General features: G+C 47.0%; 2 protein-coding genes across 3 annotated transcripts in view; one reads left to right on the forward strand and one right to left on the reverse strand.

The window, feature by feature from the left end:
• The window catches only part of ITGAL (integrin subunit alpha L), a 1445000-nt gene that overhangs the window by 1192582 nt on the left and 232690 nt on the right, over positions 1-19728 (reverse strand). The gene's annotated exons all lie outside the window — the stretch shown is intronic.
• Positions 1-19728, forward strand: part of LOC138580798 (septin-4-like) — a 1149755-nt gene that overhangs the window by 161407 nt on the left and 968620 nt on the right. Inside the window, exon 2 of the mRNA XM_069651643.1 lies at positions 18513-18647. Coding sequence (XP_069507744.1) covers positions 18567-18647 — 81 coding nt within the window. The 5' untranslated portion in view covers positions 18513-18566. The remainder of the gene's footprint in view (positions 1-18512; positions 18648-19728) is intronic.

A 19728-nucleotide genomic window follows, 5' to 3' on the forward strand; every position in this document is an offset into this window, starting at 1 on the left:
CAGAGGCAGTTAGAGGTCAGCATTGGCTGTTTAATTTGGGGAACTATCTTAACTTGGGACAATTTCATCACAATAGATCACAGAACCTCTGTATGTAAACATGTATTGGATCAATCATAAATCGCCCCTGTCCAATTGAGCTCTTTTTAGAGTTCACAACTTGTGTAATGCAGGTTTCTAGATCTTTATTACTAGTTATTACTAGACCCCTCAAGAATACAATTTCTTGCATTATCTTCCCACAGTTAAGTCCGCCACCCATCACCTTACAGCTTGTAATAATATTATTCTCCAAATTAGAGATACACTGTGAGGTAGGCTTATTACTGCTACTACTTTCCACAGACCATTGTGGCACTGCTATTTCTTGAGGCAGCCAACACAGTTCAGTGTTTTAGGGAACCATCTAACAGTAGAGGTTACATGTATGCAGTAGCAGTGTTTGTCCAAGGTTTTGCATCCTGTAAATTGTCAGCCTAAGAAAATGTTGAATTTTCTTTAGGAAGGGGTTGGCAGAAGAATGGTTATCAATACTTTACAAATGCAATGGGCAAACATCTGGGTGTTAATTCCCAGAATGGTGAAGGGCTTCATGCTTCTTAATTCCCCACATAAAATGCTGGTGCGCCCATGGGACCTGCCCTTAGTTTTGAAAGCACTTTGGGTTTGAACCTCTCCAGAAAATATGATTAGATTGGTTGAATTGCAAGACTTTGTTCCGAGTGGAAGTGTCTGCTAGTAAGAGGCTGGGGGGTCAAAGCTGGGGGACCAAGGCTTTCCTCCTTATCTCAAGTTGTTCCCTAAAGCTCTGTTGAAGAGACGAGGTCCTGAGTTTGATCGGTTTTTCACTTACATAAAGCTGCTGTTCTTTCTTCCTAATGGAATGAGATTTGTATTGCACTTGTTGAATGTAAAGCCGTCCATATTTATTCAGAGAAGACTCAGCCATTTTAGAACTGTGATGCTCTCTTTGAATCCTTTGGAAAGGGCAGGAAGGAAATGAAGCCACCAGTTCCACCTTTGAACAGATGGATTTGAGTGTTGATATCTAAAAGCTTATGTGGCAAATGTGCTGCTTCCACCTTCAGTGCTTGATCCCTTCACTCGGGGTGTGGATGCTTCGTGGGCAGATGTATTAGGGGTAGGAATGCAGGATAAACCCTTATCTTTTAAACCTATTGCACTTTTCAGCTTGACCTTCCAGTGCGGTCCTAGTGGCTATTACTGTGGTAAACCTGGTCAGTGTATCATGAGCATTTGGGCTTGTGTATTCCATGGCAAATAAACATGATGACACATTTCTTTGAGCCTTATGTAGTGCCTGTCGAGTATATACTTCAATGGTAGGTCCTCATTAGTGTGAGGAGCGTGACGATGTAGGTGAGAAGGCCATAGAAATGGGTTTCATTCTGGCAATACTCATAACTCAGCCTCCCCAAGAGCATCACCTTACTCACAACCCCCTCAGCCTTCCCGGGATGCTGCAACAAGATTATGCGAACCAGGCACATTGAGAAGGACTAGCTGTGCAGGTAATAGGTGGATTACGAGTTGTTCAAGGTAACGACTGGGTAAGCACATGTAGGGCAGTTTGTACAAAAAGGTTTGGGAGACCCGAAACCGAGAGCAAACACAAGAAAATATCCGGTTCTAGGGGTAGGTTCCTACTTGCTAGGGTCTACAACCATGGTTTAGCTCACTGTAAGTTACTGTATCCATTTGCATATCAGTCTGCTCCCACCCACCTGGGCAGTCCAGCACCCAAATGCTAGGCAATTCTCCTCTGAACAAGGGTACCAACAGCAACCCCAGACACGTGTTTCAGCCTTGTTGGGCCTCATCAGTGAGGTGAAGCTGAGCCTTTCTAAGAACAGTGAGGAAGGGGTCCACGTCTGGTTTACCCTGGCTAACGTAGGGTGAAACCCCAAGTCCCTAAACATTTGTACAAAAAGGTCTGGGAGGTCTGCGATCAATTTATATAAACCTGTAGGGCAATGCCTGAGGCTTACCTGAATGTGGACACAGAACAAGCAAGTTCTTTGCTCCAGCACAATCAGTGGATGCTCTGCTATTGTTAACTTTTGCCTGACACTTTAATGTCAGTACTGTCACATAAGGATACCATAACTTCCGGCTTGTTATCAACAGTTCTACATGCCTAAACATGGAGCAACTGCTGACCTTGGGAAAGTGGCAATGACACAAGCCGATTTCATTACAGCTCATGGCTCAGTGCCAAACCCTGGTACAAATTGCTTTAAGTCTCTGAGGCACTCCACGTTCTGCTGTCTTTAGGGTGGTCCCTACCGAAGACTGCTATCAACAGATGCTAGCGGTCCCTGATGAGTTTATAGCCCATAGCAGCCACAACCCTCTCCCCCTCTCCTGCAATGTCCTCATGCCTATCATTAGCAATGCATCTAAGCCAATGGCAAGCAATGCTTCCCTGACAAATGTTAGCAATACATCCAGGCCAAATGTTAGCAATGCTCCCTTGCCAAATGTTAGCTCTGCATCCTTGCCAAATATTAGCAGTACATTCAGGCCAAATGTTAGCTCTGCATCCTTGCCAAATGTTAGCTCTGAATCCTTGCCAAATATTAGCAATACACCCAGGCCAAATGTTAGCAATGCTTCCTTGCCAAATGTTAGCAATGTCTCCTTATCAAATGTTAGCTCTCCATCCTTGCCAAATGTTAGCTTTGCATCCTTGCCAAATGTCAGCTTTGCATCCAGGCCAAATGTTTGCAATGTACCATTGCCAGATACTGACACCTCTAGTCGCGGCCCCACGCCAGCAGGATCACCACTCCCTACTCCTCACATAGTCCACAGTCGGCTCCCACCCACATCCTCAGTCTAGCTTTAGTTAATGCCTGCTCGCTGACCGCACAAGCCTCAGATATCCATGACCTCCTAACCAGATACGACCAAGATGCCCAAGCTATTACCGAAACCTGGTTGCACACCGCTTCTGGACTCTTGTTATCCTGCGCCTTCCCACCAGGTTATACCATCTACGAAGTGACAGACCTAATTCAAGAGGAGGTGGAGTGGCCTTTATGGCAAAGGACCACCTTACCATCAGACAAGTACCCTCTGCTCTGAATAACAACTGTGACATCCTCTCTCTCAAATGGACTACCTCCCCCTCCAAAACGATCACCATCCACCTCATCTACCGCCCACCAGGTCCCACTCTCACATTCGAAGAAGACGTAATCCTCTTACTAAACAACAATCTCAAACCCATGTCCCAAGTACTCCTACTGGGGGACCTCAACATGGGCCTTAAGGACCCCACGGACTCCCCAGCCATCTCACTAGCCTCCGCCCTCACCGTTCTTGGCTTCGACCAGCGAATCAGTGATCCCAATCACAACAAAGGCCGAGCGCTAGACTGGCTGGCCGACCTCAACTGTCATACTTCCATCAAATCCAATTCATCATGCCCATGGTGTTATGTCTGCCCCTGCTCCTGCCTCTGGTTCCACTTCTATGAAACCCAGGTTACGATTGCCTGCAGACTCGCGTTACAACAGGTGGCAGTTTGCTCATAGAACGGCGGCTAGACCGTCCGATTCCTGCTGGAGACTCACAGGGAAGTTTCCATGGAGACGGGCTGCGTGTCTGGGACGCAGAACTCCCGTCCGGCTGCCGTGTTCAAGAATCCTCACGTGATCAAGAATATCACGTGACCAGAACACCTCGTGATTGTATTTAAACTAGGTAACGGCGGGCATCTGGTGCTTCTGATTAGCGTTTCATTTGTTTCCTGAAGCTCTGGCGTTTTATGAACGCCCTTCTACTTGATTGGCCTTCGTTATCCCAGGTTTATTCCAGCGTTCCTTCCTGGGTCTGCGGCTCCACGGCTACTCTCTGCTTACCTGGCAACACGACTACGGCTTGTTTAAAGGAACTCCATTTCCATTTTCCACGGCATTACGACTGCTCTCAGCTTACTACGGCTTATTGAAATCCATCTGGATCATGTGGGACTTCTCAGCTGCTATTATTATCTGAGGGGCACTAGGAAAGGAGGGTGTTAATGGTGTCTAATTGTTCCATACTGAGTCTGGTGATCTTGCCTTCCTAGGAGAAGACAAGAATTGAACACGACCCAGAAGTTTGATCCATTGTCCTCCGCCTGGTCATCTCCCATACCTTGGTGGTGCTTCGCCCTTTCCAGTGATTCACTCCTCTAGCTTTTGTTACTATAAGCTAGTGAGGTACATCATTTGTAGGGTCTTTATTTATTCTAAAGAATTTGAGTAGTAAAGGGGAAGCTCGCTACCATCAGGATCCAACCGTGTTCGTGGTAAGTCCTTACCGTTACTCACTGTACTGAAGTACCAGGTTTTGACACATGGACAGACCATAATGTGATCACCTTTTCACTCCTAACTAAACCACCGCCCAAACCCTCCTCCAACCTCCTCTCCACTCTTGCCCGAAGCTCTTGCAAACTTACCAAGGAGAACTTCTCCCCTTCCACAATGCCCTCAAATTCAGACCTTCTGGAGACCTCCAACCCATAGATCCTATTACAGCATTATTCCTTCATGCTCACTAATGCCATCAACACCATTGCCCCACTTGTTGCCCAAAAAGCAAACCAGCTATCCACACTAACGCCTGGTACACAAAAGAGCACTCATCCCTCAGAGCCGGAAAAAAGACTCGCTGAGTCTGACTGGGGCAAAAATCCATCTGAATCCACTAAGCAAGCCTTCCATACCCTCTCCAACAAATATAAAAAGGCATTCTACATGCCTAGGCCTCCTCCTTCAATACAAGGATCGCCAATGCCAACTCTGACTCGAAGGAACTTTTCGGCATTCTCAAAGAACTAGAAACACCTACCCCCCTAGTCTCGTTGATCCTCAAGGACGCTACCTGGTGTAACTCAGTCCAGAACGCCCTTCTGACCAAAATCGACACGTTGAAGGAGAAAATGAGGGGAAAAAAAGCCTGCATTATGCAACAGCCCCCGCCCACCTTTTCACCCATGGCAAATAGCCCAGACATCCAGTTGTTCTGTTTTAACAAGGTCAGTACACAAGATACCCTTTGCATCCTACAAAGTCTGAAGCCCTCCAAATGCAAAGGGGACATCTGCCCAGCACCATTGATCAAAGATTGTGCCACTGAACAAGCCCCGTTCATGGCCTTATCAATGCCACCTTCAAAACTGGGGTTGTACCCACATCACTCAAGGAAGCCTGGGTCTTTCCATTATTAAAGAAACCCACCCTCTACCCCACAATAGCAACTAACTACCGGTTCATCACCACAGTACCGTTCCTCCTTAAAATTCTCGATAGAGCAGCCTACCTACAAATTCAATGTCACCTAGAAATCAACCAAATCCTAGGAATCGAAAATCAGGTTTCCGTCCCGCCCACAGTACCGAGTCTGCCCTCCTGGACCTGGATGCTATCAGAGACAAAGGTAAATTAGCCCTGCTCCTCCCCCTTGACTTGTCCGCGGCCTTCAATCTAGTCGACCACAACAGCCTATGTCACCACCTCACTTCCATCTGGTTAGCCTCCTTCCTTGAAGGTATAGTGATCAAAGTATTCGCCAATAATGCTGCGCCTCATCATCCCCTATAAGCTGCGGATTTCCTCAAGGTTCATGCGTCTCTCCCACACTCTATAACATCTTTACCAAGCCTCTCTTTGACCACCTTGACTCGCTCGGCATAGCTTATTCCAACTATGCCGACGACACACAGATTCTCCTCCTGCTCACAGGAGCCTACCTCAAAGATTCCACTACACTCAGCTCCACTTACGCCACTATCCAATCGTGGATGGCGATCCACGGCCTCTGCCTTAACAATGAGAAAACCGAACTACTCATTGTTGGTTCTGCAGCAGCATTAAAACACTTGACACCCTATATTCCAACTTCAACATTGATGGAGCTGTCATCCTTGTTTCCTCCTCAGTAAAAACTCTTGGTGTCTATCTTGACGCTAATCTCTCCCTATCTCGCCAAATAAGTGCCATCTCCTTGACAGCAGCGTAGTCTACAAAACGTCTTAATGCCGCTTCCTCTCTATGGACAACTGCATCACGATTGCTGGGCAGTGGTGGGCACCAGGCTCGACTACTGTAATATCCTATTTGCTGGCACATCATCCCAGAATATAAAAAAAACTCCAGACCATCCAGAAGAATGCCCTACGCGTGGCCTTCAACATCCCCAGATCAGAGCACATCTCAGCCACCTGCAGAGCCGCCCACTGGCTACCCTTCAACAAAATAATCCTTTTCAAGACGCTCTCGATCACCCACAAATGCATCTCCAAACAGCCCCAACCAATCTGGCTGACAAAATCGCCAAAGCTGTATCTAGCAGTCCCACAAGAACCCCATACTCGCACAGATTGGTCCTACCCAAGTACAAACGAGCCAAAGCGGGAGGGTACAGCTTCCCAGTTCTTGCAGCCAAACAGTGGAACTCTCTCCGACCGGCCCTAAGAGTGGGAGAATCCTATTGGGTCTTCTGGAAAGCCCTCAAAATCTGTCTTTTCACCTAAATCAGATGTACAACCTAACGGCCACGTTTGTATACATGTCTATACAAATGGAAAAATAAATAAATAAATACGTTCTAGCCATTTTTCTTGAGGCTATGTGCCCTGATGAACTAGAAGCTGTCCCTATTAAGCAAGGAAGATATGAACAAGTGGATTATTTTACGAAGTTCTGCGTCATCAAAATATGAATGTGTTGAGGAAGCCCAAGCTGGGGCACCTATTCACGCAGGAACTCCTACACCGTCATCTGGAACATGCGACCTGGAACATGCGACCCAACATTGGTAAAGGGTCCCAGTTACTGGGGAAATGGGGTTAATATGTTAACTATTGTTGTTTTGTTCTTGTTTGAACGTTACAGTCACATAGACATGGTTCCAAATGAAGGGTCACCCACAAGGGCGGACAGGGGGGCGGGAGCGAAAAACAAAGGGACACCCACACCCAGTCGCACAATACACACACTCCCCGAAATGACAATGGTACATGAGAGGTGTTTAACTCTGCTCACATGGAATGTCAATGGGTTGGGCTCCAGTATAAAACGCAGGTTGGTGCTCCAATACCTGAACAGGCACTCTCTGGACATAGCACTGCTTACCGAAACACACCTCCGGGGCACCAACTGTAACTTCTTCTGAAGATCCAATTATGCCACGGGCTACCATGTGGGATTCACCGGTGGGTCACCGGGGACTATGATACTTGTACACAAAATAATCCAGTTCCAGTTGGGCGGGATACACTCAGACCAGCAGGGACGCTTCGTGGTGGTGACTGGGAACATGTATGGGAACACCTGGGGAATCTCTGCAGTCTATGCTCCCCTCGCTCACCCATGAACTCCTCACGGATCTTCAGGCAGTACTGATGGACAGGCAGACAGACTACTGGGTGCTTGGGGGAGACTGTAATGAAGTGATGGACGTGACCAGAGACAGAACACACGTGGGAACCAGAAACCCTGACCACCCGACAAAACTTCACTCCTTTGCCCTATCGCTAGGGTGGGTGGACGCATGGCACACAATACAGCCCTCGGACCGGGGGTTCTCCTTTCTCTCCGGCCCACATAAATCCCTATCTCGCATTGATTATCTCTTTGTGCCACAGGATATGGCGCACACACTGTTAACGGCTACCTACCTGGCCAGGGGCATCTCGGATCACTCCCAACTGACAGTGACATTAAAACTCAGCAGGAAAGCCCCTCACCCCACCTGGCACCTTAGCGCATAATACCTGGGAATGCCCGAAATTGCGGAAGCTCTCGCCCAAAAAACTGAGGAATACTTCTCCATTAATGACAGTTTGGTGGACAGCCCCATCACACGATGGGAGGGGTATAAAACAGTGATTCGAGGGGAGGCACTTTCCCTGGTGTTGGCCCACCGCAAACTACACACTCAAGCCATCGCAAAGGCGGAAGAACATGCAGCGCGGGCAGAGGAGGAGTTTCTCGCAATAGGAACGGAGGCATCTAGGGACACGCTGCTCACAGCCCAAGAGGTATTGAGAAACCTGGCCTTAGACAATGCTAAGAACGCACACTGGGCCATGCGCAGCCAGATCTATGAGACCGGAGACAAGGACGAGAAGACGCTGGTGTGGCTAGAACGGCATGCCCAAAATAAGAGGTATGTACGGGCCATACAGGGGCCAAACGGGGAACTACTCTTCGACGACGCCGAGATTGCAGACGCATTTGCGGCCTACTATGAAGTCCTCTACTTACAACAGCCGACACCACAGTGATCTGCGGTATTGCGATTCCTGGAGTCCGTTGCAATACTGAGGCTCTCAGAACAACATATAGGAACCCTGGAGGAGGAGATCACAGAGGAAGAGATTGCTGCGGCTCTATCCCAACTCCAATCTGGAAAATCCCCGGGACCCAACGGGTTGCCGGTGGAAACGTGAATGAGGCTGGGGGGGCAAGGTCACAACCCACATGCACCGCATCTTGAGTCGTGCCCGGGAAGAGGGGAGACTCCCCCGAGACGTGAGACAGGCAGCCATCGTAATGATTCATAAACCTGGCAAACCACCAGAACTCTGCGCCACCTATAGGCCTATATCGCTCATTAACAGAGAGGCCAAGGTCCTCGCCTGTGTCTTAGCCGACAGACTACTATGGGTCATCCATACCCTAATCCACCCGGATCAATGCGGGTTCATGCTGTCTAGATCCACCCGGATGAACTTCAGAAGGGTCCAATTTGCTATTGACCAGGCAGCTGCAATAAAAGACCCACTCACACTCCTAGCTGTGGACTTTGAAAAAGCCTTTGATTCAGTGGGGTGGCCGGCTCTCTGGGACATCATGGAACGCATGGGATTTGGGCTCAAGTATATGTCTCAATTTACAGCCGGTGACAGACAGATTCGAAGCTGACGCTACCCACTGGCAATCCCTCCCACTAACGCTTATGGGCAGGGCAGCCCTCTTCAAAATGCTTGCTCTTCCAAGATTCCTTTATGCCCTCCAGAATGCCCCTCTTTACATCACTGGGCCGACCTTTGTTTCTATAGAGACCACTCTCAGGAGGCTACTCTGGGACGGGAAACAACCCTGCATAGCATTAACAACTCTACAGCACTCCCTCTGGAAAGGGGGGATAGGCCTACCATGTCTCCGGGTCTATTATTGGGCTGCTCAACTGGGAGTTGTGAATGACTGGCTTCATGGGGACCCAGACCTCCAACACATCAAGGGCGAAATCAGACACATGGGGGCAATAACACCCGTCCGAGTGCTATACGGGAGGGAAGCCGACCTGACTGACTTGTCCGGATTGATACGCCAGGCCCGTACAATCTGGGCAGAGGCCACACACCACATGGGCTGGGGCGGGAGGCCAACAACCAACCAACCCCTATGGAACAATACACACATCCAGGAGGTCCTGAAAATGGGGCATTTCACACGCTCGGAGGAACAGGGTATACGGTCTTTGACAGACATACTCCGAGATGGCAACCTCGCCACTTTCGCCGACTTACAGAATGAATTCTCACTGCCGACAGGGAACCAATACAGACACATACAACTTGCACATGCTATCTGGGCGCAATTCCCCACCCCAGCAGACATTCCAAAGTGCTCCCCCCTTGAAGCAAACATGCTTCAAACCAAGATCCTTACCAAGGTCACGTCCAGACTCTATCAGGTAATATCTGGCTTCGGGACCCAGGAACTCTCTAGGCTCTGGGAGAAATGGGAGAGACTACTGGGTCTGCTAGAACCCAAGGAATGGGTCGAAGCGGTGATGTTCCCCCAGGAAATCAGCATAGATGCCAAACTTTGCCTGATTCAATAAGGTACTACACCAAGTCTACCACTCTAAGGGCATGATGATGAAGATGGGGGACAATAGAAGATGACAATTGCCTGCGCTGCAGGCGGGTTGAGGGAACATTGTATCACATGATCTGGGATTGCAACGTTATCCAGGGCTTCTGGGCTCGATGTATCACCCGGGTTAGCCGGGTACTGGGGTCTCCAGTCCCCGACGACCCAAAACTGGTCATTCTTGGGATGTGGGTAGAGGCAGACCACAACAAGTAAGAAAAGGTGTTTCTTGTAATTGCGCTGGGATTGGGAAAAAGGCTCATAGCAGCCACATGGGGTTAATCTGAGGGACTGTGTCTTAACCGCTGGGCAAATGAAATGGACCGGTGTGTGTCCCTAGAGAAACGCATTTATAACACCAGGGGTTCCCCAAAGTTTGGAGAAATGGATGGATGATTCATGATTAATTTGCGTGCACTGAACCGCTGATCAAGGGTCACAAGGCATGCTGCAACGCCCGTCTGGGCTCTCCCTGCCGGCCCACACCTGAGACTCCTGGCACGGCAAGACAGCTGCATCCTCCCCCTGAACGCCGTTGTTACATACTGCCATATGTTACTTCTGTAAATTGTATGAGCTGTGACTCCGTATTGTGATTTGATTGACTTTGGAACAATGACCATGAACTGTTGAAATACCAATAAAAAGAGGTTAAAAAAAAGAATATATGAATGTGTCAGCCGCAGCGGCTGAGCAAGAGGGTTCCAGTAAGTGACTCTTTTATATCTGGAAAGGCAGCAGTTAACATATAAAAAATTGAAGGAGGAAGGCACTCTGATTTTCATCTTCTATATAAAGTTTATACTACTATCTAGAGACCAAACTAGTTTTAGCCGGCATGGGCACACTGGACAATATACTGGTACTGCACTAAAGATGTATGTACAAAAAAGGTAATAAGGAAATGGAATATTACCAAACAGTTTCTTTTTAGTAGGGCTGGTCAATTACTAGAGGGTTATTTGCAGATATACAGGACACTGCATAGTTCCAAGCATTTTATATGGGCTTGAGGTGCTCAGTGAAGAACAAATACAGTGGTTCAAAAGACTAGAGGGAAAACTTTGGCGGCTGATTCAGAGACTACCTAGATCAGTACCCATAGAGGCCATTAGATGTGAATTAGGTCTCACATAATTAAGTGTCCTCTGGACACATCACTGAATGTGGACTCAATGGACCTCATTACAGTTGGGCCGGTCCGGTAACAACGGTGCTGGTAAGCCTACCAGTACCGTTGTTACCGCACCAGCACAGTAGGACTCAGCGGGCGGGTGCCTTCCCACCCGCCAGGGTCAGACCTGGCGGGCGGAACGGCATCCGCCCGCAGAGTTTCATAGAAACCCTGGCACCGTTAATAACGGAGCCAGTGCTTCCGTGGTCCCCATTCTCATGGGAACTTACAATTTACTGGCGCCTGACTTACCGGAACGCCGGGGCTGTAATCCCCCAGTGTTACCGGCAAACCAGGCACCGGTAAATATTGCATGTCCGGCGGCAACCCGCCGTTAGCACCGGCAGGGTTACCGCCGGACTTGTAATGAGGCCCAATGAGTACTAAAAGGCGATATATAGAGTATGCTAGCCAGGGGTTTAGTATAGGAAATGCATGTGACTACCTCATGAAATACAGCAGTTCCGACTTCAAGAGTTTCATAATAATGCTTTGCTTTAACAGACTACCTTGTTACGAATACGTTGGAGCTTGGGAAGGTAGCCACTAGAAGATAGAAAATGCCGGATCTGTAGAACTCATTTGGAAACAAGACATATATTGACGGGCTATCCAAGCTGAAACATTATTATATAAAAGGTTACACAGCTTTGTTAAGAGACTTGACGCGTATTGACGTAGGCGTATTCTTTCACGCGCCCTCGTTCGGGCAGGAGCCCCGCCACCTACACGGATCAGCGAGAACAGCTGATCGTGACCGAATCACTATCGAGCCTGCAATCGAGCCACATCCAGCAGCTGATCCTGACCGCAACCCTCCAGGACACGCCTGCATGGCCTCCAGCTGAACTTTGAACAGTCTTACTTCGACCGCTCACCTGATACTGAGACATTATTTGTGTATTTGAAACTGCAGAGCAGCGTTTCCCCGACGTGGAAACCACATGCCTCTCCTAAAATGGCCGCTGCAATTGAGGTGTTGGTGGTTGCCTAGCAACACGTTCCGTGCCGTCATTGGGCAGCTTTTGTTTACCTAGTGCACAGCCCCGCCGGAAGGCGCGAGCCAGCACCCTGTTCTAAGGCGCTAGATATAAGGCACGTAGCCTGTCTGTGCCTGTATTCCTTTACGCGCCCTTGTTCTGGCAGAAGCCCCGCCACCTACACGGATCAGCGAGAACAACTGATTGTGACCGAATCTCTATCGAGCCTGCAATCGAGCCACATCCAGCAGCTGATCCTGACCGCAACCCTCCAGGACACACCTGTGTGGCCTCCAACTGAACTTTGAACAGCGCCTTACTTCGACCGCCCACCTGATACTGAGACATTATTTGTGTATTTGAAACTGCAGAGCAGCATCCTAAAATGGCCGCTGCAATTGAGGTGTTGGTGGTTGCCTAGCAACACGTTCCGTGGCTTCATTGGGCAGCTTTTGTTTACCTAGTGCACAGCCCCGCCAGAAGGCGCGAGCCGGCACCCTGCTCTAAGGCACTGGATATAAGGCAAGTAGCCAGTCTGTGCCTGTCTGTGGCTTCCGAGCTGCAGCTGCCGTGACCCCTGGACCTCCGATTATCATTCCACTCACCAGTGAGTACCTATCTCTGTTAGCATCCTAATACAATATGCTTCTCGTAATGCCAGTATATACAGCAATTCCTCTTGTATATATCTCTGCTCTGCTCAGTTTACTTGTTGCCTCTGTGCTCCGACCCTAGTACCATATTTAAACTATCCTCCCTATTTTCATACTACTTGACATTCTCTGCATTCATTGGCAATCTGACTTATGCGCCTCCTACCCGCGCGCCTTCCCGCTGTAGTCTTCACTGTTTATCTGCGAATATTGAACTTTGTACACACGCTATGGGTGACCAGCCCCCCTGTGTAGTACCTGCTCCCTCTGCTCACCCGCCCAACTGCTTTCCGGTTGTACTTACCCACATTGCATTCACTGTGTTGTACCTTATCCAGCTGCTAACTATAATACGAATTGGCCAGCACACTTGCCTAACATCCACTGCTGCTTATTGCTCACTGACCTACGCTAATCGGCCCCTACCTGTGTGCCTATCTTATATGCTGTGTGATGCTCTCTCTCCAAGAGGTCAATGTATTGATATCAGGTTCACCATTGAGTCCTATTAGCGTACTCCCATGTACCCACTCTGCCTCGCCTGTCCCGCAGTATGCATTTAGTTATTGCACGTTAGCCTATTTAGTTGATACTGCACTTGAGGCACTCCACTCAACACCCATTAGCCCACCTTGCTGGGACTGCTCAGTAGAATCCATTACAGCCAAACTGCATCCTCTGCCTATTCACAGGACATTGCACTCTGTACTATACTACAGCAACTGCACTCACGCCTTTATGCGATCTGACATTATGCCCCGGCCTCCAGTAGTCAATCACTCTATTAGACCACCATTCCCAAATTTACTTGCTTCAGCTATTGCTCTACTCTACCTCACCTCCCATACAGCTACCATGCACAACCCTAGTACTGCCCCGGTACCCAACTTGCGCTATAATAACACCACAACTATGGCCACTACCCCTCCCCCTACTAATCCATACCTCAACAACACTACCTTATGGCTCCAACATTTTGCCACCAAACCTACTTCGAACCAACCCTGCTCACTTTCAATGAGAAACGCTAGACTTGGCTCAAGACTCTCCCACGCCTCTCATTGCCACATTACACCCATTCGTCAGAATAAACACCCGCCGCTAATCGCTAGGACCGCTGCCCCCTCACACACACCTACCCCCCAAGTCGACAATGCCACTATGAATACTATTAAAGGGGCATTAATTAATGCCAGATCCCTTACAGCACACGCATTAGATGTGGCCGATCTCATCCTAACTCACAACCTCGACTTCTTGGCCGTTACTGAAACCTGGCTTCATGCTGCTTCTGGGCCTCTACTCTCTCTAGCCATTCCCACAGATTATAATATCATCAGACACGGCCGCAATACAAATCAATCTAAAGGCAGTGGCATTGCCATCATCCACAAAAACTCCCTAAACCTATGTCTCTCTTCGGTGCATCAAATCACCTCGATGGAAGTGCTAACAGCCAAACTTGACCTTACCCCTAACCATACCATCACACTCCACCTACTATACAGAGCCCCAGGGTCCCTATCCACCTTTTCTGAAGACCTATCCAACATTCTGCTAGATAATACTAAAATCATCTCCCAAATTATCGTACTAGGTGACTTCAACTTGGGCCTCACCGACTCCAATGACACGGCAGCCCTGTTGATTGACAATATGCTCACGAACTCAGGCTTTACTCAGCATATTAACAAACCTACACACTCCAAGGGGAGAACCCTTGACTGGATAGCTGACCTTAATTGTGAAATTAATGTTGAATCTAACCAACCTTGTGTCTGGTTGACCACCATTTAATCACCTTTCACTTCCTCGCCAAAACCATCAGTTCCATCCCTGACGTTGCACCTGCTATTCCCACTAGAAATAAGCGCGACATAACCTGTGATAAACTTCTCCCTCTCATTGAACCTGCCCTTAATAAAAAGGCTCTCTCATGTACTGATCCAACTGTCTTGGTGGACATCTTCAACCATACTATGTTAAAAGCCCTTGACCACATTGCCCCATCTAAACTGAGAAAACCCAAACCCAGAGCTCACCTTTATTCCTTGTTTACACCAGAGCTCAGAACCCTACGCAAAGAAAAACTAATTTCCGAATCACATTGGAAAAGTAACCCCACGGAAGCCAATAAAGCCAGCATTATCTTAGCAACGCTAAACTATAAGGAAGCCATACTCCAGGCGAAAAAAGACACCTACAACAAAGGCATTGAACAAGCCAAATCCAATACGAAAGAACTGTTTAGAATTTTAAAAGAACCAGAAACCCCGGTCTTGGCACCTGACACTTACACCAAAGATAGCACTTGGTGCACTAATATTCAAAACGCACTCCTTGGTAAGATAACCTCCCTCCAAGCCAAAATTAACTACAAACAAACTAGTTTACAACTTAACCCGCAACCCAACATTCAACCGTCAATAAACAACACTGACACCAAATCACTGACCCCTTTCAGCTTCTCACCTCTTTCCGTTTCTGAAGTGGAAAATATTATATATAGCCTCAAACCTACCAACTGCCAGGGGGACCTGTGCCCTGCGCCTATCATCAAGGAGACCACCCATGAGCTAGCTCCCTTCATTACTACATTAATTAACTCATCTTTCAGCACTGGGATCGTACCAGACAATTTGAAGGACGCTTGGGTCATCCCGCTCCTAAAAAAACCTACTCTGGACGCCAATATTCCAACTAATTACAGGCCCATCACCACGGTGCCGTTCTTACTAAAAATCCTCGACAGATTCAAGAATACCTAGAATCCAATAAACTTCTGGGACTAAGGCAATCTGTGTTTCGACCACGTCACAGCACCGAAACTGCCCTTATAGACCTTAAGACTCAAACTGAAGACCTAAGAGATAAGGGTAAACTTGCATTACTACTCCTTCTTAACCTCTCTGCGGCATTTGATCTCGTAAATCACCAAATATTGTGTCGACACCTTAAACAAGCTGCACACTTTTCGGATAAAGCTGCAGCTTGGATCAGCTCATTCCTGGACAACAGATCAATGCGTGTCTTTTCCCCCTTAGCAGAAGCCTTACCCTCACCTGTCACCTGCGGGGTACCTCAAGGATCCCATGTCTCTCCTACCCTGTACAACGTGTTTACAAAACCACTATTAGATATCTTGGACTATCTGGGTGTCACATACACAAACTATGCCGACGACACCCAGATACTCATCCCCATCTCAGGAGACTACTCATCCGACACTCTCTCTGTAAATGCCATATACCAAGTCATCCAAGCATGGATGGCGCAGCATGGACTTTGTCTGAATGACGAAAAGATAGAGCTCCTCATCCTTGGATCTTCCCAAAAACTAACCAAACTAGACACCTCATTTAATTCCTTCACTATCAATGGTAATACCATTAAGGTCTCCAAGGACACAAAAACCTTAGGGATCTACCTTGACTCCACTCTATCCTTGGTCAGACAAACTAATGCTGTCGCCTCCGCAGCGACTTACACTTTTAAGCTTATCACAGCCAGCCGTCCCTTCTTATCACCAGCTAACTACATTACACTTGCCAGGACACTTGTGTTGTCTAAAATGGATTACTGTAATGCCCTCTACTTGGGCACTAACCGTTGTAACCTAAACAAGTTACAAATTACCCAAAATAATACCATCAGAGCAGCCCTTAACCTCCCTAGGAACCAACACATCTCAGACACCAGACACAATAGCTAGCTCTCAGTCTCACATCGAATTTCTCTGAAAACACTCGCCCTCACCCACAAATGCCTCGCCAACCAAGCTCCTTGCTACCTAGCTAATAGATTCACCTTACTCAACTCTAGCAGACCCCGCAGAACTGCCCAGACCAACTGCCTCTCTATACCACGCTTCAACCTTCAAAGATCAGGCGGCACGAGTTTCCTAGTATTGGCTGCTAAACTCTGGAACTCGCTCCCCAATTTGCTAAGAGTGGAGCCTTCCTTCCATAGATTCAAAAGCATGACCAAAGCTTGGCTATCCGCCCAAGACGCACTCCTCTCCACTGGCCAATCTCCTCCCATGCAACAGCCACCAGCCTCACTTCTGTATATAGCCTCTTGTTTTTTCTGTTTATTCTGAAATGTGCCTTATGTATATAACTGTAATTTATACTGTAAGTTTTTGTGCTGTATGCCTTTTTACCATGTTGTAACTAAGTTATGCGCCCGAATGACTTCGGGCCTGGCGCGCTTTACAAATAAATAAGATACAAATACTTAAACATCTATCTCCCAAGGTCAATTCTGGGCTGCGATATGCTCTGCCCGTTTGTTGGTGATGGGGGTGCCTACCACATTTGGAAAAGAGTGGCCTTGTTATTTTAACTAATATGCCTAGTTTACCCACACAAATTATTATCAATCAACTGATCTATCTCATATTTTCTACAATGAACTGATGGCAATTGATGCTGCAAGTGTCTTTTAATGAATGCAGACATAATTGTTTTAGAATATAAATCACATTTCTGATAAACTTTTAATGATTGTAATTTTGGAAAGTTTTGTATTACTGTAAAATGTGTGACATCATGAATTAATCTATTGTGATGATTTTAATGTTTACACAATGATAAGTGTATGTTTAAATGTAATTTTTATTCACGTGCCTGCAAAAGGTTTTTCTGATAACCAAAGCACGTAAATAAAAACAAATAATAAAGGTTATGGTAGGCATCCGCATCAGGAACCAACACTCAACATGCAAGTGCTGTGTCAAGGAAGATGGATGAGGAGGTTATGCACTACTGCATGTAAATGTTCCTATCAGATTATTTTCGAAAATTGCCCATCCGTACCTAAGTGTTATGCTACATTTGTCTTGCATCTAACTACCATTGTCATGGGTCCAAGCATCAGTTGTCCTGAAGTTCAGTAGACCACAGTGCGAGCATACACAATAAATAGTAGTACACTGCATTCATTGCATTGTAGGAGGAGTACTTTACATGATATGCATTTACAATTGTATGCAAATAACATTTTTTGGCAGAGATAACTAATACTGTACGATTACATGTTGCTGCTTTATCTGTTGGGAGCGGGGTGCTGTGTGATCTGCTATCTCACTGAATGTGTGTGGCTGGATTGAGCACCGAATTTGACATGGGAGTCAGGCAACCAATGTGTGAATTCTGCACTAAAAGTAGTGCAGCAAACAGCGGGTAAATATGCTACTATCTATCCCTGGAGTAAACGATTGCAGTTGAGGGCCCTGTATTACATTACAAGCACATTTGGTAATCATTACAAGCCAAACTGTACATAACATTACCTGCATAACTGACAGACTATGGCTTGGTCATACCATTGCAGGAAGCTACTTATAACCTGATGATCCCTTTGCACCAACAGTGGACCGAGATTAAATTAAGTCAGAGTTGCTCGTATGGAACCTCACAGCACACACTGACCTCCTAGAAAGAGTGTAGTAGACCATACTATGTCGCTGTCAACAACAAAAAGTGAGCAACACTTCAAGTCTAACAAAAACAGTAGAGATATTCTCCTGACCGTCGCCGCAGTTCACAGTGAGCCTTGACCTACTGCACAGCGACTTCCGGAAATGAAAACATAGTACGCACGCACGCACTCACAAGAATGGCGATACTTTTAGATGCCGCCGTTCCTTCAATTCCGCGAGCTCGCCCTGTAATCACGCGAACACACGCGTCTTTCCCCGCGCAATTCACCTGCGTTTCTTGGCGATTCATCGGCGCGCGCCTGTGTGTCGTTACGCATACTGGGATGTCGTTACGCACAACTAACCAGCTCTGTTTTCCTACAGTAATTGCGGCACAATTGGTGCCGCCTGCACAGTCCACGTCCTGCGTCGATCGTGATGGCGTGCCACAGGAAACCAGCGGGCCCGAGGCAACCCCCGCAATCCAGATCGTCTGGCCTTGTAGCCGCAACAAGCAAGGTGAGCAACGGTCACTTACACTGTAAGCACATTCCGCTTTCTAGCGAAAGTTCTCACCCTAATTCTTCCAATCCGTTTCCCTGTGCTCACCTAGAATCTTAGTTTGGTTGGTGATTTCACCAAATTTGTCTCTCGCTCCTTTTCGCTAATGAAGAAAGACATCTTTTTTTGCAGTTTGAAAATGTATCGATAGAAAATCCAAGGCCAAATAGAAGTGCTACAGAGTGGGCCAGTTAGACATATTAATTCATCTGCCACACCTCTATACAAATTCATCGGCACTCCATATCGCACGGTTACAAATGTCCACACAATGAACTCTGTTCGGAGTTGCAGACGAAATGTTTAAGGGTTGTAATCAGGGTTGTTTTGCATTCGCGCGTTTGGCCCGATGCCTTATCTCCTAGTTACATTAGTCTTGTAGATAGGGATGTATATCACCCACTATTACTTCCTAAAAAACAGACAAAAAAAAAAGAAAACTAGGGAGTACAAATACTCCCAACAAAAATTAGGAAAAAGACACATAATAGAACCCCCCCCATGCTTTCACCCACACAGCTCCATGGATATGTTTGGACCAGTATGTGTAGTGCCATGAAAATACACTATTATAGCTGCATGACCTGAAGAGATAAAACACTTTTTTAATGTGCATGAATAACTAACTAGGTGCAAATAAATATTACAAAAACATTGATGTTTTATAATTGAAACATAATTGTACTCACCTATAAAATACTCCCATTAGTAAAGCCACTTACAGTTTTACTGTGTAAAAAAAATAATTTTACTCCCAACGAGCATTGGCAATGCCAACAGTTTGGGCTTTTGTATAAAATACTCCCATTAGTAAAGCCACTTACAGTTTTACTGTGTAAAAAAAATAATTTTACTCCCAACGAGCATTGGCAATGCAAACAGTTTGGGCTTTTGTGTAGGCATGGCAAAGGCACTTTCCAGGAACAGCCGTACTGGTATTGTATTAACTGGCCATTGATGGTAGCAGGTGCAAAATGATGCGAGTACCTGTGCATCTAATAGCAGTGTCTCGCAAATGCCTAATACTTATACACAAACC

The sequence above is a fragment of the Ambystoma mexicanum genome, chromosome 3p, assembly GCF_040938575.1.
Source record: "Ambystoma mexicanum isolate Mex_15411 chromosome 3p, UKY_AmexF1_1, whole genome shotgun sequence".
In the NCBI taxonomy this organism is placed as follows: domain Eukaryota; kingdom Metazoa; phylum Chordata; class Amphibia; order Caudata; family Ambystomatidae; genus Ambystoma; species Ambystoma mexicanum.